The sequence below is a fragment of the Microdochium trichocladiopsis genome (assembly GCF_020744255.1).
Source record: "Microdochium trichocladiopsis strain MPI-CAGE-CH-0230 chromosome Unknown B0I36scaffold_8, whole genome shotgun sequence".
NCBI lineage: Eukaryota > Fungi > Ascomycota > Sordariomycetes > Xylariales > Microdochiaceae > Microdochium > Microdochium trichocladiopsis.
The window spans coordinates 1,236,409-1,263,761 of record NW_025763551.1 but is presented as its reverse complement, the minus strand read 5'-3'; the positions used below and the strand labels follow the sequence as shown (position 1 = coordinate 1,263,761).

General features: G+C 57.4%; 11 protein-coding genes across 11 annotated transcripts; 7 read left to right on the top strand and 4 right to left on the bottom strand.

Annotated features, from left to right (window-relative positions):
• Positions 1-148: 148 nt before the first annotated feature.
• On the top strand, positions 149-2,227 carry B0I36DRAFT_153482 (Aft1 HRA domain-containing protein). The gene is made up of 3 exons (XM_046148560.1): positions 149-278; positions 531-1,680; positions 1,746-2,227. The coding sequence occupies exons 1-3, from the start codon at positions 236-238 to the stop codon at positions 2,059-2,061; spliced, it is 1,509 nt and encodes a 502-aa protein (XP_046009286.1). The 5' UTR covers positions 149-235; the 3' UTR covers positions 2,062-2,227.
• A 960-nt stretch (positions 2,228-3,187) lies between these two features.
• On the top strand, positions 3,188-5,634 carry B0I36DRAFT_386408 (Mis12-Mtw1 protein family-domain-containing protein). Its single transcript, XM_046161109.1, has 4 exons — positions 3,188-3,632; positions 3,805-4,626; positions 4,700-4,865; positions 4,932-5,634. Exons 1-4 carry the CDS (start codon positions 3,545-3,547, stop codon positions 5,410-5,412), a joined length of 1,557 nt encoding a protein of 518 aa, XP_046009285.1. The 5' UTR covers positions 3,188-3,544; the 3' UTR covers positions 5,413-5,634.
• A 501-nt stretch (positions 5,635-6,135) lies between these two features.
• Positions 6,136-8,661, bottom strand: B0I36DRAFT_433601 (emp24/gp25L/p24 family/GOLD-domain-containing protein; the record flags this gene model as incomplete). The annotated part of the gene is made up of 6 exons (XM_046162669.1): positions 6,136-6,632; positions 6,762-7,055; positions 7,447-7,535; positions 7,872-8,148; positions 8,243-8,366; positions 8,464-8,661. 6 exons carry the CDS (start codon positions 8,659-8,661, stop codon positions 6,157-6,159), a joined length of 1,458 nt encoding a protein of 485 aa, XP_046009284.1. The 3' UTR covers positions 6,136-6,156.
• Positions 8,662-9,197: 536 nt separating this feature from the next.
• B0I36DRAFT_153409 (U1 zinc finger-domain-containing protein) lies at positions 9,198-10,285 on the top strand. The gene is made up of 3 exons (XM_046148558.1): positions 9,198-9,334; positions 9,446-9,811; positions 9,938-10,285. The coding sequence occupies exons 1-3, from the start codon at positions 9,325-9,327 to the stop codon at positions 10,186-10,188; spliced, it is 627 nt and encodes a 208-aa protein (XP_046009283.1). The 5' UTR covers positions 9,198-9,324; the 3' UTR covers positions 10,189-10,285.
• On the top strand, positions 10,286-11,167 carry B0I36DRAFT_153410 (uncharacterized protein). The gene has a single exon (XM_046148559.1). It carries the CDS (start codon positions 10,383-10,385, stop codon positions 10,911-10,913), a length of 531 nt encoding a protein of 176 aa, XP_046009282.1. The 5' UTR covers positions 10,286-10,382; the 3' UTR covers positions 10,914-11,167.
• Positions 10,976-12,876, bottom strand: B0I36DRAFT_414396 (uncharacterized protein; the record flags this gene model as incomplete). The annotated part of the gene is given in 2 exon segments (XM_046162020.1): positions 10,976-12,316; positions 12,333-12,876. 2 exon segments carry the CDS (start codon positions 12,874-12,876, stop codon positions 11,421-11,423), a joined length of 1,440 nt encoding a protein of 479 aa, XP_046009281.1. The 3' UTR covers positions 10,976-11,420.
• Positions 12,877-14,882: 2,006 nt separating this feature from the next.
• Positions 14,883-15,974, bottom strand: B0I36DRAFT_248662 (uncharacterized protein; the record flags this gene model as incomplete). Its single annotated transcript, XM_046150405.1, has 1 exon — positions 14,883-15,974. One exon carries the CDS (start codon positions 15,972-15,974, stop codon positions 14,883-14,885), a length of 1,092 nt encoding a protein of 363 aa, XP_046009280.1.
• A 236-nt stretch (positions 15,975-16,210) lies between these two features.
• B0I36DRAFT_329803 (heterokaryon incompatibility protein-domain-containing protein) lies at positions 16,211-18,498 on the top strand. The gene is made up of 2 exons (XM_046154754.1): positions 16,211-16,742; positions 16,835-18,498. The coding sequence occupies exons 1-2, from the start codon at positions 16,542-16,544 to the stop codon at positions 18,440-18,442; spliced, it is 1,809 nt and encodes a 602-aa protein (XP_046009279.1). The 5' UTR covers positions 16,211-16,541; the 3' UTR covers positions 18,443-18,498.
• A 4,505-nt stretch (positions 18,499-23,003) lies between these two features.
• B0I36DRAFT_329799 (uncharacterized protein) lies at positions 23,004-24,243 on the top strand. Its single transcript, XM_046154753.1, has one exon. The coding sequence runs from the start codon at positions 23,040-23,042 to the stop codon at positions 23,868-23,870; it is 831 nt and encodes a 276-aa protein (XP_046009278.1). The 5' UTR covers positions 23,004-23,039; the 3' UTR covers positions 23,871-24,243.
• Positions 24,244-24,921: 678 nt separating this feature from the next.
• Positions 24,922-25,539, bottom strand: B0I36DRAFT_365680 (glutathione-dependent formaldehyde-activating enzyme; the record flags this gene model as incomplete). Its single annotated transcript, XM_046159185.1, has 3 exons — positions 24,922-25,002; positions 25,107-25,315; positions 25,422-25,539. The coding sequence occupies 3 exons, from the start codon at positions 25,537-25,539 to the stop codon at positions 24,922-24,924; spliced, it is 408 nt and encodes a 135-aa protein (XP_046009277.1).
• Positions 25,540-25,574: 35 nt separating this feature from the next.
• B0I36DRAFT_153374 (uncharacterized protein) lies at positions 25,575-26,551 on the top strand. The gene has a single exon (XM_046148557.1). The coding sequence runs from the start codon at positions 25,696-25,698 to the stop codon at positions 26,251-26,253; it is 558 nt and encodes a 185-aa protein (XP_046009276.1). The 5' UTR covers positions 25,575-25,695; the 3' UTR covers positions 26,254-26,551.
• Positions 26,552-27,353: the final 802 nt, after the last annotated feature.

Here is a 27,353-nt window from a genome sequence, read left to right as displayed (position 1 = left end):
TCGACTCGACTCGTGTCCCGTCTGTCTCCTGCCGCTGCTGGGCACCCCAAAAACGACTGATCTGCTTGCCTGCCTGCCTGCCTGCCACGCGCGGCTGTGCCTTTTGAGGGGTGGTTTGCTTTTCAGTTCTGCAGACTGCCTCTGGGACTTGACTTGCTTTGGTCGTTACATCATATCCTTCTTGTCGCCTCCCATACAATAGCACCCACCACCTTCGTCACTCACCTCCGTCATCATGGCTCCTTCCGAAACCAAAGGCACGGAGAACTCTTCGTCAGGTAAGTCGTCCATGCATTTTCGGCACCTCGTCACAACAGTTGTGCCCCGTCTTTACTATCTGTTACCTCGTGTCGCGCGACCGATCTGCGTGTCGGTTGATCGTCCACCTCACCACTTCTGATCGTTGGCGTCGGGGCGAATCTCCCTGTGTATTCGCACCACACCGTGGATGGTGCGACCCGGATTGCACCAGTACACACTCGGCCTCATCATGACTGTACACTAACACTTGTTGCCTCGTGACTATCCAGACTCTACAGTGAAGGGCAAGAAAACTACCGACAACAAGCCTGAGATCAACGTCGCGAATGCCGAGACCGACCGGCCTCTAGCACCTCCGCCCAAGCCTGGTGAAGCCGGCGACTACTTCTCGAGCCAGCTAAGCCTCGAGCCGAACCCATTTGAACAGTCGTTCCGCACAGGAAGCACAGTCGAAACCCCCGGTGGAACGAAGTTGCCCAGTGTGGCTGCCTTGACATCTCCTTCATCACTCCTCCCCGGAACCGGGACGACACCATTCAACTGGGGAGGCGGCTCACTACGCACCGGCCCTTTAAGCCCAGCTATGCTGTCGGGTCCTGCAAACGACTACTTTGGTGACACTTCGCACATCACCCGCGGAACAGGCTTCACACCCAACGAAAGTTCATTGCGAACCGGACTCACGCCAGGTGGAAGCGGTTCTATGTTCCCTGCTGCCAGTCCAAACTCACAAGCTTTATTCGCCCAACTCGCTAGTGGAGGCGCCACTCCCAGCACTCTTGACTTCCACCGGACAGCAATGAGCGCTGCTGCAGCCAAGCAGCAGCAGAACCGCGAGCCTGTACAGGGCAATCAGTCTGCAGTCACGTCCGCTCCAGACGCGAGTGGTCCAGCCATCAAGGCAGAAGCCAAGCCAGCTTCTGGTGCCTTTGACCCGCACGATAACGACGCGGCAAACGGCCTCTTCATGTTGGCGCAAGGCGCCCAAGGCCGTAGTAACGCGCCGACACAGCCTCAGCAATACCCCGTTGGCGGTACACAGGCTGCACACGGCCACCCCGGATCCACACACCCAGGCCAGTCCAACACGTCGCCCCACATGAACGGGAACGGCGCTTCACTTGCTCGTGGCGTAAGTGAAGCTGCAAGTGGAGTATCTGAAGGTAGTGAGAACGCCAAGCCCGCGCCCAAGGGTAAGGGCAAGAGAGGTTCGACTGCAGCTGCCAATGGGCGGAGGAAGGCCGAAGAGCCGTCTGCCAAGCAGCCTGCGAGCAAGAAGGCAAAGACAGCGCCATCAGAGCCGATGAGTGATGAGGAAATGTCCGAAGATGAAGATGACGATGCTCCCGGACCCGACGGAAAGCCAAAGTCGAAGATGACCGACGAGGAGAAGCGCAAGAACTTCCTCGAGCGGAACAGGTACGTTGACATGATCATTTCCTGTGAGAAAACGATCAAATACTAATGCATTGTCCCCAACACAGAGTGGCTGCCCTGAAGTGTCGGCAGCGCAAGAAGCAGTGGCTCGCCAACCTGCAGAACAAGGTTGAGATGTTTAGCAGCGAGAATGATGCCTTGACCGCGCAAATCTCGCAACTGCGCGAGGAGGTTGTCAATCTCAAAACACTGCTACTGGCGCACAAGGACTGCCCCGTGACGCAGCAGCAAGGGTTACATGGCGCGTTTATGCAGCAGGCCATGGACTCCTACAACCCACAGATGAACCCCTACGGCATGGGTGCCCCCATACCAAACCAGCCTGTCATGGCTGGGCAGGGTGTGCAACGACGCTTCTCCTAAGAGGTATAGCTTCGGTCATTCCTCATGTGGTGCCCTCAGTCATGTGGCAAGTCATCAGTGACTGAGGAGGTCTGAGGTTGTACTTGGTGCCACAGCTTACCATGAAAGTGGAAGCATATATTGGCTTACCATACTACACTGACGGTCTCATTTATGAAATCATCCTGCAACATATGTTGCAGATCCGGGTCGCGGGCATGAACGGCGTTCCGGCTGTCTAATTTGGAGAATATGGTCGTACATAGTGCATGGCACGGCATATTCAGTCACCATCACTAGGGGCAGAGAATGCTTATGTGTGAGGGCGACGACTCAAAGTACTTGTACGTGTTTAGGTTGGTGGCATACAACAAAAGGTGTTCTTCAAGGGGGATGGAACACAGCGGACACTCTTGGATTTGACTTGGCGGTTGTGGCCATACAACCTCCTATTTGATTTTTGGTCAGGCGTTGATGGGAATGAGCTAAAGATCGAGCTTGCGGTCCGTCGAGTCGGTGGACTGCAATCCATACACTCTCTGCATCTCGGTTAGCATTTGCTGTTTGTTTTGCACGATCACGATTCTCCTGTCCATATTTCGGTTGCCCATACACGAAGGCCACGCAAAGATTATTCTACACCTTAGATATGCTTGCTTTTCCTCGTGACCCCCATTTGACTCGAAACCATGCCCTTGGCTGTTAAGGCCTTCCAATCGCCGCCAAGCTCATGCCAGAGGAACAAGTCGCGCTCAGCACGCGCCATGACGGAGACATTAGTCACACGCCATGATGGCAGCTGCAAGGCCTCGCGGCAATGGCTGCTTCGTGTATTTCCGACTAGGCAAGACCCCTAATGAATAAAGGACGAGTGGCGGCGTGCGCCATCTACGACTTGAGCAGCCCGAAAACGTATGGCCAGGCAATGGGTTTGAGACAGTGATGTGCACGATGCCAGAACTCGTGGTGGAACCTAATTGACGAGAGCTGGCGGGGCACCACCTGGGCAAGAGCGAGAGCGCAGATGGCGGGTGCCAAGGCATGAGTGGGTCATACCGAAACAGGCCTAGCGCGGGTGGGAAATGTTTACATTCGAACCTGGCGACGCCTGGTCGCGCCTCACCCACACGGGGGCAGAACCCCATCATCACCGCTGTCGTCGCCGCCCGTCGCCGCCACACTACATCCCGCTGCACCACTCTTCGACGCCAAAGGCACGACGCCTGCCGACACGCAACCCCAAGCCGCACGAAATATTCCTATCGCAGACATCATCTCTCCCGGACAGTTATCCTGCACGCGCCAGTCGCCAACTTCGGCAGTCGCGCTCGTACCATTGTCGCGTCCAGCATTGTAAAACGCCCGCACCACCAGACGAAAACCTCGACTAGTTGGCTCAAGCGCCCATCGCGACCGCGCGCGTGAGCGGAGAGATTAACCTCCTTGCGACCTCGAGCCGCCTCTCCGAATTGATGCACGCCAATTTCCAGCAGCCTCCGCGTCCATGACTACACTCGTCCACACGCGGCAACCGCTTCAAGTCCTTAGCATGAGCAATTCGTCCAAGCGCGGTCGCAGCCAGCGCACTTCCTGTATGTCGGGCCAAGTTCATAGTCCTTGGGAATGCTTTGTGGAAGGCGTTCACGATCTGGTGCATGTCGCTGGGCAAGGGGGGCAGGACTGCGCGAGGAGAGCGAGTGTTGGGCAGCTTTGAGAGAGGAACACGTGTACTAACCACGCGGTTTCGCGCAAATCTTCTTGTAGCATACGACGAGCAAGATGGCGATTTCCAGTTCACAAGGGCGAAGCCCAAGAAGGCGCGCACAGCACAGTCCGCGCCGATACCTGAGGAGCCAGAGTTTGTGCCCGTGGTAGCCGTTAAGAAGACAACGAGGCCGAGGCAATCGGCGAAAACGACTGCCAGGGAAGGGCTTCCACCATCGCCTCCACGGCAGCCAGCACCGCAACGGACGTCGAAACGGAAATCAGACCAAATCACACGAGATGTCGCACCAGCAGAAGAACGACAGCAGTCGCCACCATCACCACCACCTGTCGCTACGCAGACAAAGAAGTCCCGGCGGAAACCACCGCGAACACTGCCGGCCGAAGACGACGAAGAGGACAGCAGGCCGAAGACGACGAGGCAGTTGACGCGAAGGGGGCCGAAACCAGAAGCCAGGCAGGAGGAGGTACTGGACGAGGAGCACGACGACGTTGAACAAGTCCATGCAGTAGACAGGGACGCAACACCAGAAGCTACGACGAAAGCAAAAGGAAAGAAAATTGCGCTACCATTTGCCGACACGCCAGTCATAAATCGGAATAAAGAGATGCGGAAACAAACGGGCGGGGGACGACGGAGTAGTCTGGGCATGCGAGGACGAAGGGCGAGCTCGTTGATCGAGAACGGCAACAATGCGATACCACATCGTGCGGTAGAGCCGGCGCAGTTCTACAAACACATCTCATCCGACGGACTTACGGAGCCGAGGAGGATGAAGCAGCTTCTCACGTGGTGTGCGGAGCGGGCTCTGGCCGAGAAACCCCCGCTGGGTTCCGCGAACGCGAATGCTGTCCATGGTGGTGCGTATATCTGGTCGAGGGTAGTGTCATTTAACCGAGGAAATCGTGGATTACTAACCTGCGTCATATGCAGCCCGCGCGATACAAGACCAACTCCTAAAGGACTTTGCGTCAAAGTCAGAGTTCTCTGACTGGTTTGCACGAGAAGAGGTCGAGAAGCCGCCTCCCATTGTCAAACCAAATCCTCGCAACCTTGAGCATGACGCGAAGATTGCAGAGCTCGAGGCGAGGTTACAAAGGTAAGCTTGGTCACAATACGTCAGCTCACAAACCGAACTTCATTTGCTGACCACCGTGTGGCACAGGTTACGAGCCGAGAAGAAGACGTGGCAGGCCATCAAGGCTGCGCCGATAGACCAGTCTCCACTGTTTCCTTCCGCATCATCAACGACGGCAGGAGAAGTTGCCACATCAAATCGATCGCAAGCAGTCACATTACCACTGCCCGAGGCATCGTTACTGGACGCGGATGAGTCCAGGATGCTCGAGGCCCTCGTAGCGCCCACCTCGTCTTCGCAGCCGATGAGCACGTCGCAGGTCCGGTCACGACTGCAGATCTTGCAGCAGTCGCTCGAGTTCAAGATTGACCACCTAGCCGACAGCGTGCACAAGGTCGAGCAACGGGTCATCACAGCAGGGAGGCAGGCAGACAAGGTCCTCGGCCTGAGCGCCGCGCGGCTGAAGGAGCGCGCGGAGCGGGAGCGAGGCAGCGCTGGGACTAGGGAGATGCCAGTTATGGAGGTGCTGAGGAGTCTGGGCCGAATATTACCTGAGGGAGGGGGTTGACGAGGAGAGAGAGACAGAGCGGGTTGGTGGGGAAGGGGACGGCGGTAAACAGAAGCGGAGGGCGACGCAGCACCAGCAGCAGCAGCGCGCATAGCAGCGGATGATGACGTTTTACGACCGAATGATGAAGACACCCCTTTGATTTCCACTGCTGCAGTTCTCTGCTTCGTTTTCGTCTCGTGCGTGTGTGTGTGTGTGTGTGTGTGTGTGTGTGTGTGTGTGCCTCGAATCCAGCGTGGGCCATCTGGCCAGGTGACACGCCGTCGGTACCGAACACTCCAATAATTGCTGATTTTTTATTGTTAAGTTCATTAGCTACGCTGCCGCCTGCTTATACAGCACAGTCTGCTTGTGTGTGCGTGCGTGTGTGTGTTATAAAAGTCATATCCTTGCTCTTGCCTCTCCTTTCGAAGGAAGATGTTTCGGTAAACCGCTGAAGCCCTAACTGGCTTCGCTTCAAAGAAAATCTTAGAATTTCTGTGTTGGTACAAGAATTTACAATGCTTGTCTACTCATTCTCTCATGACCGGCCCCCTTTCCCCGCCATGCCCATGACCAGAATCATGCACAGCCAACGTCCCCGACCGTGCAGCAAGGTTAAAAAAAAGGAGGAAAAGGGGGGGGTGGTTGATGGAATCAAGACCAAAGAAAGAAAGGCGACAAACAGACACGGCCTTTTCTACCGATTCTCTACTTCATCTAACACGTTTTCTTTTCGCGCGCGGGGGGGGGGGGGGGTTCTCTCTACGACCGCAGAGGCGGCATAAAGGCCATCCCGCCCTTGCCCGTGGCGGCGCGGCTCTTGACGTGCTCGCGCAGCTGCCGCAGGACGGCGCTGTCCTTCCACCGCGCGGGCACGGGCCGGTACGCGGGCTTGAAGGTGCCGACGGTCTGGGCCCACTCGCCGGCCGCCTGGCTGGCCGTGCTGGTGTTCGTCTTGGTGGTCGAGGCGGCGGCCTTGCTGGCGGCCTCGGCCTCTGCGCCGCCGGCGTAGCTCGCGGACGAGGTGTCGGTGGTGTTTGTGGCGGCGGAGGACTCTGAGGAGGAGGAGGACGACGAGGGCGGCTCCTGGGTGGCCCAGTAGTAGATGTCCCAGTCGTTCTCGTCGAGGAAGAGGTCGTAGGCGGCCATTTCGTCCCTGGTCATGTGCGGCAGGCGCTCGTCGGCGAAAGTGCTGAGGAGCAGGTCGGACTCGAGGATGCCGCGCTTGCGGGACTGGTCTGGACGAAACAAAGAGGGTTGTCTGTCAGTTCACTGCACACAGATACACACATACACACATATCTATATATATAAGACAGACAAACAAGACGGTGGAGGCCAAAGGTAAAAGAGTGGCAGCAACGTACAAGTCAAGCGGGCGCGCATGGTGTCGTCGTCCTCGCCGACGCGGCGGATGGGCTCGATCTTGAACTCTGACTCCTCGAGCTCGCCGATGCCCATCTCGCGGCCCTCAAAGGTCAGGTTGGCGCCCTGGTCTTTCGGGCCGGGAGGGATGTTGCCGACCGCGGCGCGGAGAGGGGTCGCGGCGCCCGTGGAGAAGGGGCGGAGGCGGAGGGTGCCGCCGCCCAGGAGTCGCGTCGCCGCAGTGGGGGAGTGCAGAGCTCTGGGGATGATTCTCGAGGCCATTGTCGTTGTCGTCGCTATTGTTGTTGTTGTTGTTGGCGGGGATGAGCAGGGCCTGGGTTAGGGGCTGTGGAAAAAGTCGGGGTCCAGAAGAGGAATGACGGGACGGACGGGTGTGGTGAGTGGTTGACGTCGATGATGCGCCGAGGTGCAGCGGGTCCGGAGGCCCGGGGGAAGGAGGAGCCCGCCGTCCGCAGTTGCTGACCTGGATGCGACTGCCGAACCCGAACGAGCTCGGCCAGAAGGGTCGGGTGTCTGCTAATCAGCCGTGCTGGTCCGAGCCTACTGACAAGACCAGCGTCCATCCAATATTATCATATATCTTGCGCTGCCAACTGCCAATTGCAGACTCGACCGTCTTCTCGACTAGCCTTTGCGATTGTCATCGTGGCGCACTTCGCCATCCACCACCCTTTACAGCCTCGCATTCAGTAGTGCCAGCCAGCAACACCACAACCATGACGCTGCGCAGACTTGATATCAGCGTCATTTGCATCCTACATATCCTTAAAGAGGTCCAGTATAGTCTTTCGAATCCGTCGTTACGACTCCATTGCAAGACGCCAAGTATCACTTATATACGTACAGACATGCCAATGCTTCCGTCATGATTTGTAACAGTCTTCCAGCCGGCATCAGAGCCGGGCAATACGGGCCTTAGGTCCCCGTGCAATGTCCCAACGCCACACAGAGCTCTCTTTTTCCCCACGTATGATGATCCCCAGCACGAGCCATGGCTTGCTTGCTTGCTTGCAGCCAGCTTGCAGCCAGCCAGCCCGGGCAGGAACATCCCTCAGATCAGGTGCTTGGAGCGGAAGTAGGCCCGCAGGTACATGATCTGCCAGACCCAGAGGCCGACGAGCAACATCGTGGTGCCGACGCCGAACCACTTGACTCTGGTGTTGGTGCTCTCGTTGGTGTCACGCAGCTTGACCTCGCGCGCACGCAGGTAGTCCATCTCGGTGACAACCTCGGCCAGCTCCTCCTCGATGCGCCGCAGCTCCGTCTCGACGGGCTTGAGCTTCTCGCTCGCCTGGATCGCCGACCAGTCCTTGGCGTCCGCGCCAATGTCAATGTCGAGCTCGATGTGGCGGAAGGGAGTCCCACGGGCTGCGGGAGACAAAGGTTCACGTGTAAGCTTATGGCCCGGGCAAAGGACAAGTCGAACCAATTGGGTTGTCGGGAAGGCAGGCTGGGTACATACCACCAGAGTTCAGGTTCTCAAAGCAGACGTCAAAGGCAGCGTCTGCGTGCGAGTGGAAGACGGTGCGCTGCTCACCAGCCACGTCTTGGGGGCGGCCGTATTCGTTGCCAACAGCATCTCTGATCTGGAGAGCACCGATACCACAGTCAGCGCTTTGTCTCTCCTATCTCTCCCGAGGCTCAATGCCTCTTGTCGCCATCCTCCAGATGCTCCTCACTGACCTGCATGTTGACTCTTTGGCCATCGCCCTTGAATCCGCCCACTGTCGCGGTGACGACGACGAGGGTGTCCTTGCCGACGAAATTCCTGATGCAGCGAAGCTTGCCGTCGGCGGCGAGGTCGAACTTGAGGGCGTGCACTGTGGCAACGAAGAGCACGATGCTGCAGATGTACTGCAGCAGGGACCGCGGGCCAGCCATGGTTGCGGACGGGCTGTGGTTCGCTCTCTCTGGTGGGAGTTGATCTGGGTTGTCGACAACAATGGCTCAAGCTTGGGGCCGTCCTCGTGCCGTGCCGTGCGAGTCGACTTGAGACCGGGAACGAGTGCAGGTCGAGGCGAAGACGTGTCGTGTCGTGTAGATCGGGGGGGTGGGATGCGGCTCTCGAATGCCCACAGTACACTTGGCGGCGACGACGACAATTGTCTTGTGTTGCTGCCGCTAGCGTTGCACCTGGGTGCACAATACGTGTTAACTCCTGGTCTCGAGCTTCGGCCAATCAGCGCTTGTGAACTGGGGTTGTTCGATACAACCCCTGATGCTCTGGAAGACGCCACATCGAGACTTCGGTACATGCTGGAGTGTGAAGCTGACACAGCCACAACCTAAGCACCAGCCACATCTGCACTCCAGTAAAGCTGTCTGCAGCATTCGAGGTCCGCTGCACCTGCACCAGCACCAGACAAGGCTGCCATCGACTTTGTTGCACGAAGGCACGCGCCAACCATTCCACGATCCGCAGCCTCGTCGTCTTCATCCAACTTTGGCGCCTCGCAAACCCACACATCGCCAATCCCACGAGTCTCGCAGGCGACCACAAATACTCCTAGGCCCGACGCCATCAGCGATTGCTCAACCGCAATCATGCCAAAATGTATGTCTGCTGCTGCTGCTGCTGCGCGCTGGCGCACAAAGCATCGCGTTCCCCGGCCATCCTATCCCACCGCAGAACATCCACAGCTAACACAACCTCCTTCTCCAAAAGTCTTCTGCGACTATTGCGATGTCTACCTGACACACGACTCGATGAGCGTCCGCAAGGCGCACAACAGCGGCCGGAACCACCTTCGCAACGTCGTCGACTACTACCAGCAAATCGGCCACGAAAAGGCCCAGTCCGTCATCGACAGCATCACCTCGTCCTACGCCGCCGAGGGCCAGGCCCACGCCAACCCAATGCTCCCGCACAACCAGCCCGGCGGCGGCGGCCATCACCATCTTGGCGCGCCCGGCGGTGGCGCCTTCCCGCCGCCCGCCTTTGGCGGTTTCCCCGGAGGCATGCCTCCTCCGTTCCCCGGAATGCCTGGTCTGCCGCCACCACCACCCGGCGGCTTCCCCCAGGGCCTACCTCGTAAGTACACCACCACCACCACCCCAACCCAGCGGCACAACTGTCGCTCCCATCCATACCACGACGGCAACCGATACACCCCGGGCCAGCGAAGAGCACGTTCTAACGTTTATCGCGAAACTTTAGCTCTCCCAGGACAAGCCGGACGCGGTGGAATGCCGCCGTTCCCTCCTCCCGGCCCCAACGGCATGCCGCCCTTGCCCTTCCCACCGCCCGGAGGTCTGCCCTTCCCGCCGCCTGGTGCCAACGGCGCGCCGCCCCCGTTCCCGTTCCCCGGCATGCCGCCGCCTGGTCAGGGCTTTCCTGGCGGCCTGCCCCCGCCGGGTGCTTTCCCTCCTCTTGGTGGTCCCCCGGGTCAGGGTCCTCCTGGTAGGTAAGACTCGCCTATCTTGTCTCCAGGCGAGTCTCCAGGCGACATTATCAAAATCATCAGCCACAAGATCGCTCCGGACGGGTGTTACACCTCGATATGATGCGCGAGTGTTGGAAGGAGGCAGTTTGAGCCGCCTGCGTTCATGTGTGTGACGACAACGCTATACCCTTCGAGTTCTCTCCTTACGGCCGCGCGTCAATGAATAGCCACGCGTTTGGAAACACGACCAGCGGTTTGAGAGGGTCATCATCGAGCCACCATTTTCTGCCCGTAGACAAGGAGCTGTTCTCCCGAGGAAAAGCTAGTGGTCGCGCATACGCCATGAGCCGCAGCAGTCTCAGAAGGGCCTCATTCAGACAAAAAGGTATTACGAGAAAGAGCACAGTATTCGAAAAAGAAAGACGTCTTGCGAGGACCAGTTTGGGGGGAGGGGGAGGGGGGGTCAAAACATGCATGTCCCCGAGTTTCCAATCTCGTCGGAGCATTGCGCACGCAGTCAGTCAACCATCTTGTGTGAGAGAGACGTCCTCTGTAGCGACTCGAATCCACATCATGATACTACAGATAAAGAGAGGGAGGGGGAGAGAGAGAGAGAGAGAGAGAGAGAGATGCCCAGTCCATCTCGAGGGAGCAGTTGACAATACTGCAAAGCAAAGCATTGATTACTTCTTTTCTTCCATCTTTGCACAAAAAGCATGGCGTTCACGGGCATATTCAAGATTTTCTTAAACCATAGCAAATAGACTATGAATGTACAACATGATCACGTCAGTATTCTCAAGCCGGTAGCAGAACGGGCCACGTGAGAGAATGTTTGGAAAATGCAAAACTGCCCCCGTCTCGCTTAGTCTCAATTCCGAGTCCCTTTTTCCGTCCTCTAAAATCATGTAGTCATTAAATCGTGAGAATATCTTTCGCAAGAGCTGAACAAGCATGCCAAATCAACAGAAGCGGCGATCTGAATAGCGTGCATCCGAAGAGAATTTTTACAATGTAAACTGCTCCCAAAAACACATTGATCTGAAGCAAAGATATCTTTTCCCATCGGGGTTGAAAGCAAATGGTTCGTAACAAAACTGTCGTTGTCTCATAAACGTCGTGACCAAATACTTGCCGTGATGCAAGCAGAAAACAACAACAACAACAACGGGGATCCCCCTTCTCTACGCATGTCCGGCACCTTCCATCCTCATGTGCGAGGCACTCTACGTTCACCCCTTGCCCGCCGCGTCAAGCTCAGATCCGCCGCCCGTCCCAGACTTCATCCCTTCTCGGATAGTTGTACGCTTCATTCGTCTCCGGCGGAGACTGCTCCTGCGACCACTGTCCAGGCGCAGCTCTGTAACTACCCCGCTTGATCATTTCGCCAACCCCATCCCTGACCTCCCGAGGGCCGCTGATCTTCTGTCTCAGGGCATCGGTACGCTTCTGACGGCGGTGTTCGCTCAGCCGACGTTGCAAATTGCCTGGCCGCATCTGCTCGAGCTTGTCCTGCCAGCCAGGAAATACGCGACGGCCACGGTCGTCAACCTGTTTCTCGGGACCCCACGCTTTCGGCTCCGGACGGTCAGGAGCCGTTGAAGGTCGATCGCGACTCTTCGAGCTCAACGACCATCGTCGAGAAAGGCCGCGTGATTCAGGTGGAGACTCGTGTTGATGGTTGTCAGGATAGCGCATCACCCGCAGATTGCCACTCGGAGTCCGCTTGATAGTCCTCCGGTCGGTGTCACGTGGCTCGTCCGAGGTATAGTGCCTGTCGTCGTCGATCGGAAGGATGGCGAACGTGTTCTTTAGGCGTGCGGTCAGACTGTCTCTGCGGCGAGGCGGAGGTCGACTGTACACAGCCGGGTATATATAGACCTGGTCTACATCATCAGGGAAATCGTGACTCCATTCCTCCGAGCCGCTGTCGTCGTCAGACCCTTCCTGAGAGGCTGGTCGCCAAAAAGGGTGCAACCTGGTGTCGTCTTCCGGCGGGTCCTCAGCTGTAGGGTACTGTGACCTAGAAGAACGTCGCCCTTTAGCGAGTTCTGGGTTCTCCGCCGTGTCCCTTCGAATATTTCGGGACAGCGAGAGCGCCCTGAAAAGACTGATGCGGCGGGGCGTGTCATTCTCTGGGGCACTTCGCAAGCCTAGAGCCCTCCGTACAAGCGAGGCGCGAGCCAGCGCGCGAGTCTGTCGTCGCTTTTGAAGGGAACCGGTCGATCAGGGACGGGCGCACGGCTTTAGGACGGCGTTCACGAGCAGGAGGCGTGACGTCCGGTGTCGGTGGGCTTTTCTGGTTCGGTGGTGTTCCCGACGACCTCACCACGACACTGGTGTTACTCTGCGCCGGGCTTGCTACGTAAGTTGGGCTCGAAGGCAGCGCAGAGCTGCCACTAGAAGAAGTGCGCGAATAGCCGGGTGGGGTTGGAGGAAGCTCGCCGCCGCTCAGCCGGTCACTGGCAGCATCGTGAGTGAAAGAGGAAGATGATGACTGTCGCGCAGATTCGCTTCCATCTACAGGATGCCCAAGCATTTCCGCAGAGGCCAGGTGGAAGCCTTCAGGATGAGGTAACGCTTTGTGCCGTTTGAAAGAGCGCGGGACGGCACGCGCGTCCGAGTCCATGGCGCGGCCATTCAAGTGAGCCGCAGGACGAGGGAGCTGTGCAGCCATTGTCGCTGTCGTGGCTGCCACGTCAGAATGCGGCATGGTGACCAATCCTTTGGGCGAACGAGATTTGGTCCGACTCAAAAGACCCGTTTGAAGGCGGAGGACAATCTGGCCATGGTATCGCCGTTGTTGGCACGAGGTTACTATTCACGGAGAAATGATCCCTGGGCAACAGCGGAGTGAGATGAAGTGGCGAGGACAACGTGCGTGCAGTAGGTAACCAGAGAAGCTGCGCCGGAGCCTGCAGCTGGACCAGCACCAAGCAGATTGACGTGGTGCCAGTCAGGCGCGGTTCAAGAGCTTGAGGAACCTGAGGTATCCGAGATGGTAATGTGCATGGCGCGGACTGGGTTATGGCGAGCGGACTGCTCAAGTTGCTGGTGTGAGATTGGACTGTCCTTTGTGAGAGCGGTGCAAGGCTATGGTGAGTAAGTGCGGACAGGGACAAGAACGCCGGATGGTGGAGGGACGGACGAGCCGCGCGTCGACAGCTGGTCAGGACGAAGGGGATTCAAGCTGTGGGCGGCGGGACATTTGACGGGACATGCGTGCGCAAGTGCGCTGGAGGGAAGGAGGAAAGAGTAAGGAATTACGCGCAGTGACGAGGAGATTGGAGCAGGCGCAGCCGCAGGCGCAGACTAGGCTGGACGGGACTGGCTGGCTGCTGTGCCAAAACGGAGAGGAGAGAAGAAAAAGAGACCTTGGAGAGACGTCAGAGGACCATGGGTGCGGAAGGGACGGCCCTACCGTACTCTAGTCTACGCTACCTAGTCTAAGCGTAACTGGTGGAGCCGGGGGCCAGTCATGGCTTCTTCCTTCGCAGGCAGCTGGCGTAACTAAGGTATGGACTGGATTGTCCGGTTGGTCTATTGGTCTGTTGGTGGGCGCCGCCAAGCAGCGCAGGACCTGGCGAGGTGGCTGCTTGCTCGCTCGCTTGCTTGCTGACGGGAATCCAGATGGCTGGTCACGCGCAACAGAGGAGGAAGATGCAAATGCTGGGTGGCTGGGAGCGGAAGGGCTGCCAGGCAGGCGGGGCTCGAGGTTACGTGAGGGAAGGGAACCCTAGAACACCGCCAACCCCAGAACCCGGCACGACACCTGCAAGCCCTTGCGCGCTATGCTGTTTTCCTGCCGCTGGTCGGTCGCAATTTCTTGCTGGTGCTTCAGGCCGCTCAGGTGGTATTACAATCTCCGACACAGGCTGGTCTTGCTCGCATCGAGACTGGCTGAATGAAACGAGGCACCGGGCGGCGCGCCGTTTCATTGTCCAGACCTTGTTTTAATGCCAAGCCCCGGTGACAACCTGGACGGACCGGGACTTGGAAGGCGCCCCGCCTCAGTCACCTACCACAAGTCAATTAGGACCTCCCTCACTTGGGTGCTCGACCCCACCGTCTAGCTCTACCCAGCCATTCTAGATCCTCCCACTTTCTAGATCCTCTTCTAGAAAGTAGATTGTGCGACCACACGTCAATCCTCATTTGCCCGCCCTGCGACGCCTGGGGCCAATACTTCAGACGCTGACGCCTGTCTCGTCCTAGGGCAAGACCACCACCACTCACAAGCAAGCAAGCAAGCTTTCCACCCCCTGACTAATGGTCGACGTATCACGTAGCGTCCGCTATGATGCTGCGTGTCTCTGAATGCGCGCGCCCCGTCCTGCAGCCCAGCGGCACTCCTGCAGGTCGACAGGACAAATCAGCACAGAGGCCTCGAACCGCAGCCACAGCACAAACTGCGACACTTGCTCCATGTTGCATGAACGAATTACGGCACTGGGACGGGCGCTCCACGGCTCCTTCTGCGACTTGCGCCATGCACGTCTCCCTTGACTGGTTCAACGTGCTCGAGAGTGTACCAATTACTGCTTTGGGTGATGCGCTATCTCGACTCTTGTCCTCCCGTGTGTGGCTTGTGTCTCACTGGAATGCAAGCATTTGCAACGTGTCCTTGGCTTGCTGACAAGCTGCGGCTCAGCTCTGAAAGAAACTTGCATCGGTGGAGCATGTTCACGATTGCGCTAGTGGCCAAGTACCTCCTCGATCTCACGCTTGTGGGATTGGGATTCTGCCCTCAATCACCTTGACAGCTGAGCCGGAAAGTAGCACCTCCGAGATGGCATCGCCGCCCTCCTTGAGCTTGACCTCGACGTAGATGTGGCTCTCCCGCCCCATCTCCACCCCCTGCGTGAGGTGATATTTCCGCACCAGCCCCCCATCTCGCTCTGTCAGGCTGAGGTATGCACACAGGGCACTGGCGGCGCTGCCCGTCGCTGGATCTTCCCGCACCGACCAGGTCCGCGTCCGCAGGAGTCTCGTCTTGCCGTCCTCGGAGAGGCCCATGTCGACGTAGAAGTACGTCGGGATGTGTCCAACCTGCCACCCTTCGTCGAGGAAGTGGGCGCTCCCGTAGACCTTGGCCGAGCCGAGCAGGGCCTCGGTCGGCTCGGCGAGGGCTGCAAGATCCTGCTTCAGGGCGAGAATGAATGTCATGCCACGGACGATGCTGACTACCGGCAAGTCTCCAAAAGGCCGGTCCCGGAAGGGCTTGTCATGGATGTGCACGTTGTGCGCGACGCCAAGCTGGATCCCGGTCCCACCTGACACCGACACGGAGGCGAACGGCAGGAGCCCGGCCTTGGCCCGGAGAGCCGTGGCCGTGCTGGTTTTCAGGTAGTGCTGCAGCAAGTTTGCGGTGCCGACGGTGGGATGGCCAGCAAAAGGCAGCTCCGCGAATGGGGTGAAGATGTCGATCCGGGCCTCGCCGGCCTCAATGTCGGCCGGAGTCTGCTCATGAAGAAAGACAGTCTCGCTGAGGTTGAACTCGCGGGCGATGAGCTGCTTCTGCTGCTGCGAAATGGTCACAGCAGCGGGGACTTGGCAGACCGCCAGGGGATTGCCTCGGAAGGCGTCTGTCGTGAAGACATCCAAGGTGACAAAGGCGAGCGACATACTGCGTGCGGTCCGGGCGTAATGCAAATGGAGTGTGCGTTGGCCACAAAGGTTGCCCAAGCGACGCGTTGCTGGTTGAAGTATTATCCGGGGCCACTGAGGGTTTGCACACGACACTCGAGCCGATATTTGCAGCTCGTGTGACTTGGACAATGATCCGAACTCGTAGATGCCAGTGTGAGTCATGAGAATCGCACGTCGGGCTGCCGGCCCGGGTGGTGGTGAGTCAAGTGCGCCGCATAACCACGGGCCGGGCCGCATAGTCGCGCCCCACCGGCTCCGATGGTTCCAGCCGATTGAGACCGGCACTCTGCGATGCACTCACTGACAGCAGACCCTAGGGCAATGTGGAATCAACATCGGCCTAGTGCCTTGCAGCACGCGAGCTTTAGATTCGCGTCCCACGCATGTCATCATCTCCGTATGCCCCCAGGGCTGATGTTGGCGGAAGCAGAGATCCATGGATGGTTGTAACCGTCCCAGGGAGTAACCGTACCAGGGAGGTACTTTCGGTCACCTGCACAACACCCTGGTCTGGCCAGACTGCCCCGCATCTTTGACCGAAGCGTTGTGGCGATGCACCGCCATCTTTGTCTTCAACAGTGTAATGGCCAAGGCGGGCTGCCGTGGTGTCTCTGTGACAAAGAACCAGATTGCCATGATACCCTTCCAGTCGGCGTTAGCAACCTCATCAACTGCACTCTCGGAAGGCCGTACGCATGCGCGCAGCAGACCGAAACCCCTTGATTCAGGATGAGACTTCTAAGTGTGCATACGCTCAAGGTCACAGAGTTTGGCCAAGACGTCCCTCCGTATGCCATATTGTCCCATACTTGGGGGGAAGAGGAGGTCAGCTTTGTTGAGATACAGCAAGGCACAGGAACCGGGCTTAAAGGGTATTCCAAAGTCTACGAGTGCTGCCGGCAGGCTAGGCATGATGGGCTGGACTTTGTGGTGAGCTGCGAGAGGCCCCTTCCTGGACGTAAAATAGGGCATACAGTACCACATGGAAGCTGTTGCCGGCCAGATACTGACAGAGAATGCAGTGGATCGACACGTGCTGCATAGACAAGAGGAGCTCTGCCGAGCTCTCCGAGGCAATCAACTCCATGTTTCAGTGGTATCGTGACGCCGTCGTGTGCTACGCGTACCTCACAGACGTTCAGCATCTCGGCGAGTTCAACGAGAGCCGATGGTTTGAGCGGGGCTGGACGCTGCAGGAGCTTCTCGCGCCCAGGATGGTCACGTTCTTCTTCAAGGACTGGAAGTTTATGGGCACGCGCGATTCTCTCCGCAAGAGGATATCGGCAACCACCAAGATCGACCTGCAGGTCTTCCAGAACGGGAGGCTGAGCGACTACTGTGTGGCCCAGAAAATGGCTTGGGCATCTGGCAGGAAGACGACGCGCGTCGAAGACCAAGCCTACTGCCTCTTGGGTCTGTTCGGTGTGACCATGGCACTTGTCTACGGCGAAGGCGAGCAAGCATTCTTGCGCTTGCAGGAGGAGATCATGAAGCACTCGGACGACCAATCCATCTTTGCGTGGCAGCTTCCAGCTGCCGACCTACAAGCAGCGGCTGACAGCACTTCGACGGATGTTGAGGTCGACAAGGGCGGCATTCTCGCCAGGCGGCCCTCCTGGTTCGCCAGCTCTGGAAGGGTGACTGGGGCATGGTCCAACAGGGACAGCTCGCCATTTTCCATCACGAACAAGGGCCTGCAGATGTCAATACCCATCATCCCTGCCGACAGCAGCTTCCAGGTCCAGCCAATGGCCACCGAGTTTGAAAATGATCTTGTTCCAGCAGCGACCAGCGGAGTTCAACTCACCGTCACGCCAGCCGAGGATGTCGCCATCCTGAACTGCCACTCATCTGAAGACGCCAATGCCTTTTTGGCCATATTTGTCAAGATGGACGAGACGAACAATACCTACCGGCGAGTCGATGCACAGTTCCCGCTGAGCTCGGTCTCGAGAGCCAACATCAGGCGATATGCCAAGAGGCAAAACCTCCTCGTGCGCTCCCACAATCTCACCTTTGGAGAGTCTCTGTGGAGGCAGAATGTCGCGAGCAGGCTGATGATCATCAGAATCGATGGCGGAGAGTCGGTCGGGTTCTCCTTCTGCGCCACCGAGATCTTCCCCAGGCGAACATGGCGCAAGCAGCACACCGGCGGCCTTTCGTTCCCCCTGAGAAGCGCTCTTCTTCAGAGCCAGCTCGTCGAGAGAACCGCGGTCTTGTTTCAAGACCAGAACAGGGAAGGTCCACATGACAGGTTCTTGCTGATTTTGGATCCGGCTGACCGCACGCACGGCGAGATTGGAGTGCAGATGCTCAGCAGGGCGGTGCTCGCTACTGGCGACGCACTCGAGCTAAACGTGTACAACTACAACATCAGCCAGACCATCATAGATAAGGCTATCACCGTCCCGTCAGATGGGCATGTCTACTCTGCGGTAAGTGGGCCGCGATGGCGGATCCTGGTCGACGTCCGTACCGCAGACCATGCTTGTATTGTTACGTTGCGGCCGCGTGCATACGAACCAGAAAGGGGGCTTGTTGCAAACACGCCAGTGAGGATGCTGAGTGGGAGGGAGTCTCGAAGAGACGAGTCGGTGGTTCGAGATGGTGCTACGGCCGTAGTTTCATGACAAAAGCAGTGAGGCAAGTGTCAATGCATGACAGTTCCTCAAGATCTGCATAAACGTAACCGCTGTCCGCGCAAGGGCCGCGGCCCTTTCAGCTCTGCCAAGTGAATCTATGGCGCTCTTTATTTTCGAACCCGACTGAGGCAAGACATCGTGCAGTGCCACGAGTCGCCGCGGAGACAATATCAGGTCTCCATCCGAGATGAACCACTAGCCAATAACAAATCGGTCTCCGGAACAGGCCGTCTCCGGAACAGGCCGCTCATGCGTTCTTGACCTGCTTCACCACGACAACACCGTCTCTGATCTGATACCGGACCAGGGAACCCTCGCCATCAGACTTTCCCCCCACCAGTCAATGCTCGTCTGACGTTCTCAACAAGCCCACGCACAGCTGGAGCCGTGCGGTTCCAAGGTGGCCAAGGCAAGCCGCTGGCCGCTCCACGTATCTCACCAAGTTGTCGTTTTATGTCGTGAGTATCGATCAGCAAATAATTCATAAGCTCGAAATTCGAGTTGTCGTCAGGCTTTTGGCTCAGGAATGGATGGAAGTTAGGCGAGAAACCGGCATTACACAACGACCACTTGTATTCCGGATAATCATATAAAGCATCGTGTGCGATGACTGGGCATCTGAAAGGTTTGTCCTGAAGCTCAAGCTTGGCCACGGGTCCTGTCGACGGCAGCCAAGCTTCCTGGATTTTGTCTGCATTCAGAAGCGCTCCACATATCTCATATCCATCCGCCAGGTCTAGCACTCCGCATACATGCATGTCTGCCAGTTCTGGGCGCATGCACGCCACCTGCGCGTCGAAGACCTTCGCAGTACCCCGGAATCTTCTTATGCGCTCCCTGTCGGCTTGCGCTTTCAAAGGAAGCAAGGCCCGAATCGCGAACCCTGTGCTGTCAACACCTTCGGTGTTGGCTGGTGGCGGCTTACTGTACTCGGCGAATATGCTGAACGTCTCCGGTCGGCGCGCGTAGTAGTCGGCTGTCGATTCTGGGGATATGTAATTTCTCGCAATGCTCCATTCCATGCGGTACGGGAAAGTTATTCGACTCGTGAAGTTCATGACAGGCACGGGTTCCAGATCGTAGATAAGCAGGGTTGATGAGAACTGTGCGGCCAGGCTCAGGAGCAACAGGAGGGTAAGTAGGAGGGTGTAGAAGCTTCCCAATACCGACGGTGCAATGAAGAAGCGGATGAGAGAATGCGACCCGCTATTCGTGAAACGTGCAATAGAGATTGGCAGGAGAGCGTCCAGAGCGACGCCCCGTCTCTCGAGAACAAGAGCGGCAATCATGGATGTCGTGATTGGCGCCAGAATTCCCAAGCAGGTCCTGAGGACAACCGCAGAAATGGAGATGGCCTGTGTCATATAGCCAGCCACGGCTAGTCGGCGCCATGCGGTCGTTCTCCGATCCCCCAGCCACAGCCATGTCAAGAAACCGACGGCGCTGAGAAGAAACAGGATTGAAAGGATGATGAGAAATCTTATCCAAATGCTCAGAGCGCTAGGCTGATGAGGGAGCTGCTCAGACTTCTCGTGCACGGTCTGGACAATCGTACTTCGAGTTGTTGCTGCGTCATTGTGGTCGTTTCTGTCCTCTTGAGCCACCTCTCTTGAGTCTCGCGTTGCAATCCCCGGTCTGTCCAACCTCGGACCGACCTCCTTTGGCTGAGGCAAACGTTCATATTGCTGGGATGCCATAGCGATCGGCGACGAGGAGGTCGTGATCGTGGTGATGACGCCCTGACATGCGCAGAGGATACGGTTGCGCGGACGTGTGCGCACCTGGGTTGCATGAGTATGAGTGTGGGCGAGATGCCTTAGAAGCAAAGGTCTCAGGACAAAGGAAGAGCTCTATTTTATTTTGCACCAGGCTGATCTGCCCAAGAGCATGGAAACGCCTCGCGAGGCTGAAGCCTTGGGGTCTGACCACCATCTCCATGTCCTATACTGCCAAAAGGACCGCATACATGCTCTGGGGTAGTCCATCCAGTATGCCCCGAAACGACTTTTTACTGGCGGCTGCGGAGCGCGTACTGCCACACAGCATGCTATCGGAACTTGGCAGAAGCAGGCTGTGGCCTTGGCAATCTCTTGTGCAGATACGGACCAGGGATCAACAATGCTTGTAATCATCACTTTGACGCACCCCGAGAAGAAAAGCTCTAAACGGTGAAATAGGTACTGAGCGAGATTGAACGTTGCCTCTCGTCGGGAAAGTGAAAATATTATCCGAACTACCCATCCGATCAGTGGTACATTGCAGTCAAATGGGACTTGAAGATGCGCAACTGTTCGCATCATTAGAACAAGTGACTTCGCAGGGCTTGGCCTCCAAAGGCCAATAGAAAGTAGTCCCTGCCGTTCGACAGCGGGTTTGTTGAGTAATTGGAGAAACGATTCAGGCGTCGACACCTGACAACAAGCATGACGAAGGCACTCGAACTTGTGCTGCGTGGAAGAGGCACTGTTGATAAAGAGCATTCGGAGTTTGGCCCAATCGCGAGGACTTATTGCACGCGTAAAAGTTCGTATTGGAAGCATGGGACGTCTCTGACACTAAAATGATAGAGTAGCTCTCATAGATTGGATTCGTGGACCCGTCTGTCGAGATCAGCCAGTACTGTCTCCAGACATCTGTCCGTAAGACCAATTCCCTGCTCGAGACTTTGCGCTGCATGGTATGTCCCTCAAGCTGACCTGGCCAAAGATCGAATTCACACCTCAACTCCTGAGTCCACCACGCTGAGCGACCTTAATGACTTGGTCAATAACCAAACGACTGCCATTCGTTTGCGCCACGAAGAGCTATAAGCTTTGCGCATCGATCAACTCAAGAGGTCATATGAAGGACAGTCGAGAGTGAGAGCTCTTTATCAATGACTGGGATTCTGCTGTAGAAAAGTTAACCCTGATCTTTGTAGGACTCGAGAGACAGAGAAGATGCCTCCCGCCGCGTCATCGGGACACAGCGGTGTTCGAACCCAACTAGGTGAACACCGTTTTCTCCCAGCAGAACAGAAATTGTCAACTACACAGAACGAATCGATGCTTAGCTGCGCACTGAGACTATTTGAGAGCAGATTCGGGCCGAGTAGCATCGAGCGGGATCGAAGGTGTCCTGATTTCACAGCGTGGTACCAGGCAGGACAGGCAGCATTTCACATCATCGTGGCACGCAACCGTTGAGAGCATCGGCTGCGGCGAAGAAGACACTTTTGGTTTTCGCCAATGGCCCCTGGATGTGTATGCTCGGCTGCACCGTCGTGGCTAGACGCCCCACGCAACATTTTCTCTCTGGTCGCCAAGGGACGTTGATACAATATTCGAGGCTGTGCCCATTGTACTGGTCCGATTGCTCAGGATGCTCATGGAAACACTCCCAGACAAGGATGAAAAGCGGGTATGTATGTTTGCGGTGATGCAGACATATATGTTGATGCGCCAGCACCCGACGCTGAAGACGGCGAGGAGATCAATCCTGTGGAGCCATATTTGGCCAGTCTCCTAATGGTAGCAATACGCGCACTCCAGCTATCTGGCCGCACGGAGACTGTCTAGGTTATACTGCACCGGGTAGACCAGTTTTATGCTCGAGACTGGTGCATCTTGATCATTGTACTCGACAGAATCTTTTAGGCAGCCGTTTTCTTGTCAAGGTGTTGATTGTTGTGGGTGGAGCAGGATGGAATATCTCCAAAGAAGGTCGTGAGCCTTCCTGGTGTCCTGACGCAGTCCATTGAGATGCGGCAGGGGACTGTTCTTAGTATCAACTAGTGATGGCCCGGCATGATCAGCTGAAGTATAGCTGGCTGTGATTGAAGAACAAGAAGCAGATGAGGTTGTCACGACCATCAATCTCGAGTCGCAGAAGATCGGGCCCCATCCATGCCGGTTATCTCTCGGGACAAGGTATCGTCAGGTGACAGCTTGTGCCGGAAAGTGCAGTAATTACCCACTAATAAATTCCTCAGGCAGCGAGAATGGCCCCCGAATCTGGGGCATAGGCCCGTGCTTGGAGCCAACAAATCCGGCCCGTTCAGGCAACCCCAGGCTGGCGACGGGCACGCTGAGTGGCTGGCCGACTATGTCGTGCTGGGCTCCCCTGGCCCTTCCAGGGGTTGGCCCTGCCTCTTGCTCGATAGGGCCTAGTACGGCGCGGGTTCCTGTCAGCCCGATCCCTGTGCGGCATATCATACCATTGTAGACACACTGCTTGGCGCATGCCCGCCCCAGATGGCATCGTAAGGTTGTTGGTCGGCGGCAGGGCGGAAAAATTGGCCAAATGTCGGTCGCGACTAGGGGCATTTCGCATCGTCGATAAGTTATTCTGTTGCCTAGTGTGTGCCTTCCGGTCGTCGGTTCCCGTAGCCGCGAGCCGATACTCGTCGCCCCTCTAATAAACACTCTTAAGAGCTGCCGCCTCCATCGCTTCGTCGATTCGGCTTCCTCCCTTACACAGCACACAAGCCACGCTATCCAAGCGAAGCAGCCCACTCTCACACAAGCCTCAGGCGCCGCCACGAGAACCACAACGGACGGCGAAGAAGACGAAGAAAGAAAGAAAGAAAGAAAGAAAGAAAGAAATCATGGCCTTCACATCCACCAAGAAGCACGCCTCGCTGGCCAGCCTCGCGCTGCTCACGGCCGCCGCCAGCGCGTCGGCCCTCGTCTCCCCGCGCCAGGCCTCCTCCTCCCAGGAGGACTACATCAACTCGGTGTGCCGGCCTCCGCTCGCCGAGGACGCCGACACGAGCTCCGCGTTTGTCGTGCCCCCTTGCATCGCCGTCGAGACCATCGAGGGCCTGTGCCAGCCCAACGGCACCTCGCCGCTGGCCCTCGAGGCCCACGCCCAGTGCATGTGCGGGAGCACCTTCTTCTCCCAGTGGCGCGGCTGCCAGGCGTGCCAGGTCTTCCACGGCGCCCGCTCCGAGCGCGAGGTCGCCCACTTCGAGGCCGCCCTCGTCATCGCCAGCTCCGAGCTGTGCGGCGCCGCCGCCACGCCGACGGCCCCGTTCCCGGTCCTCTTCTCCAGCGCAGACTTTGTCGCCCCGTACCCCAGCACCGGCGCCACCACCTCGCGCGACGCCAAGCCCAGCGACCCGGCCGTCAGCCTGTACTTTACGCCCTCGGGCTCGTCGTGGGGTGCCGGCGCCATCACGGGAAGCGCCACGGCCGCCACCGCTACGGGCGGCGGTCTCACTCTCACGCTGACGGCTAGTGACTCCGACTCCGACTCGTCCTCGTCGGCCGGGACAACCGCGTCCCGTAGTACTACTGGCGGCAGCAGCCCCAGCAGTAACCAGCAGTCGACCATCTCCACGACTTCGGCCCCTGGCATGGCTGCTCCCACGGCGGGCGCTGGTGTCAAGGGACTTCTCCTTGCTGTTGCTGGCGGCGCCATGGTTGCTGCGTTGTGATAGACATCCTCTTCATGTCGACGGAGTACGAGTGTCGTCTGTCGCCCAAGCTGGGAAGCTGGACACGACGAGGCGCAGAGGTGGAATTGCAGCATTTACACACGAAAAACATACCTAATGAGCATGAAAGGAGAACGGGCCACGAGGGAGGAGAGAGTAATGTTGTAATGAGAATAGGAACGTTGGGACCCCCCAAAACGACATACCCACCACCTTTACCTAATGCAACGGCCACAGTCTTCACCGTGGCTTCGTTCAAGCAATAGACACAATAAACGAGCCTTTCCAATTATCGCCATGTCCCGAGCCATACTCATCAGGGCGTGATCAATTGGGAGTGCATGCTGGCTGGCCTGCCTACAGGGGCTCGTCTTGTAGTTACTGCCATGCCTAATTAATGAAGCGCACAACCCTCACCAGCCACACCAAACGCGGTCTTCTCAAGGCTGAGCGGAACGCACCTTGATGGCCAATTGGGCAATCTGATCGATTGTGTTCCCGAGCAGATGCGCGGAGCTGGCTGTCCATCCGGGTCCTCAGAAGGCCCCGCCCACGCACGACCAGCGACCCAAATATGACACCCTACCTTGTCCCCTTGTTCTTTGTGATTGAGCCGTGGGAACGAGTTTATTTCAACGACATCTCATGTCATGTCAGCCCTATGAGCTATGTGCAGGCTCGCCTCTGCTCTGCTTGGATTGAATTTCTATCACGACCCGACATTATGATGGACGCACGCTAGAGACGAGAGCCTCGGCCCCGACAAGGCGGACCTGCCCTGCCGAAATGGTACGCCAATTGCCCCATGGTCTTGACCAAGAGGATGGTGCCGATCAACGTACGAGCTGCCACTTTGTCACAAATCTCACGAGCCTTTGTGGCTGTCGTTCTCGGGTCCTTCGTACCAGCAGGCCTGAGGCGGGCTGGCGCCAAACATACGGAGGGAAAGATCATTCAGAAGGTCACTATTCAGCCGGAATTTACTTTGTCAATGATTTCAATTTCGTTTTGTCATAGACTAATTCAGTCCTTGCTGCAGGTTATCGACCGACTACTCGGGCATGTGGGTAAAAGGCTTGGCGAGCTTCTCCTGGCAGAATGGCAGCTTGCCGACGGTCCAGATCTCGGTGTCCTGCGAAAGTCGAATGTCAGCACAAAGTCAATTCCAACTACTAGTCGACTGGCCAATGCAATATAATCCGACACGACAAGCCGGGGATGGAGAATTGTTCTTACGGGCTTGAGCTTGAGCTTGTCCTCGTGGCTGAGAGTACCACCCTTGAGTGCGATGATCTCGGGGGCGGCATCGGGGTCATGGGCAATGGGCGAGCCGCACTCGCTGCAGAAGATGCGGTGGACCGCCTTGCCGGAGGAGCCCTTGCCCGCCCAGCTCTTGGTGGGGCCATTGACCTCGAGCTTGTCCTTGGGGACAACAACGACGAGAGCTGCCACAGGTGGAAGGCGAGGTCAGTACGTGGGTCGCAATACCAAGCTTCCATACAACAGAAGTGCGAGGCTTGGGAACTGGTCAGGACTGTGGGATTGACGAACAGTATGTGGAGCCGCTCTGGCGCTGGCAGTCATCGCAGTGGTCGTAGCCAACGATGAGGGGGTCGGCGTCGACAGTGTACTTGACGGCGCCGCAGAGGCAGTGACCGGAGAGACCCATTGTTGCTGGTGTTGGGTTGGAGGGGATGATGTGGACAATTCTTCAGACAATTGACTGGGGGTGAGCTTGAGGAGAGGATGGAGGGCAGAGAGGGGAAGGCAGACTCGGGCGAGAAACCTTCTTGTTTTATAACTGCTGGCGGGAGGGACGGTCGGAATGAGCGGCCGCAGCTGCCGCCGCACAATGTTGCAGCCGCTGCATGGTGATCTAATAACAGCTCCTCCTTCCTGGTGGTGCTGTGCGCTTGGTGGCCCGCTTCCAGCTGTTGGCGTCGTGGAAGCTCAATTCCAAATCATCTCGCGCGCTGTAGGAGATGACGCCTGCCAGCAGCTTACAGGCACAGGTACGCACGTCCCAAGCATTTCATTGGAGGCTGGCGATGGCGGACCGAATCCAACCAGGGACTTTCCGTACAACCGAGCCCCAGGTTTCATTCTCCTTATCAAGCGGCATTGTCAGGGTCGCATCCAGGGGAGCTCTGAACAAACAGAAGCGACCCCGTATGCGTACGTGCGGAAGGACCATCCGCACCTGGCTCATAAGCAGACGATTGACGGGCGCGGTCGAGTTGCCAGCCGCGCAGCCGGAGCTGTCAGACCGGAATACACAAGTCCCGAACCCTCCAGGGCTCTTCACGCTCAGCATTCCTATAGTATACCTGGTTGCAAAAGGTTATGCACTTTGTTGTGCTGTCTGTCCGCCGTCATGGACTAGACTCCAGCACTCATGAAGGCGGGGTCGTGGGAGGAGAGCTCTGGTGGGGCCCACAAGCTTCCGCCCGCATACGTCAGGCGTGGGCACCGCATCCAGGATGTTGGTGATCAGGAGAAGAACCCACTCGTCAAGGTGCAGTTCACTGTCATGGGCCGGGCACCATTTGGAATCTGAAGGTGGCACTCGAGGCGCCAAGACGCTAATCTCTGAATTCATGGAGCATGTAGCTCAGACAACGCAACTGTTAATCGATAGACATTCAATCAGTTAGATTGGATGAAAGGCAAGAACACTCCACTAATAAGTGCAGTCTCTTTAATGGGCATGATTTAATTGTTAGTGAAATGGCATTTTGTGGAGCGGTCGAGTGCCATCTCCAGATTCCATATGGTGGCCGGGGAAGCAAGATGATCCTGCCTGCCCAGCCCGCTGCAAACTCAAGTGATGGGCTGTGAGGTCAATTGCCGTGCCTGGTCTTGTCGCCAGGTTGTTATCTCAGCACCAAAAGGGGGAGCCGGTCTCGGCAGTGTGCCATCTGAGTTGTCAACCTGTGCTAGGAACCCCTCGGAATACAAGACATCTCACCTCGTATTGATTCGAAGTTGGGGCAGGGACTCGTGCCTTGGCGCATCGCACGCCCAATACAAAGCTGAGGCGATGGGTTTGATGGTCCACGACCCGGGTTTCCGCACAGAACTAAAATGATGGAGCCATACAACTCGAGACAAATCATTGACAAGCGCTCTCGGGAGTATTCCTTAATTAGTTGTCTGGATGACAGGACAGGATGACAGGACTCTGACGAGAGTCGCGCCCGCTCGGGGCTAAGCCATGGCGGGCAGGCCTCCACCAGCAGCACCGCCACAGGACAAAGCCTCGTTCTGGCTCAGCCGGCGTGCTGTGGGAGGGAGGCGGCTTCCCCGGTTGAGTCAGCCCGCCGCGCCTGGCCGTCCTCTGACTAAACCCCACCGCCGAGTCCAGCCCGCCCGTGCCTCCCTTCGATGGCCTTCTACCCGCCAGCCTACATCATCGACCAAGCCGCACCCTTATTTTTCAGCCCCGTCCCGCCACTCCCAGCCCATAAAACCATACTCGCCATC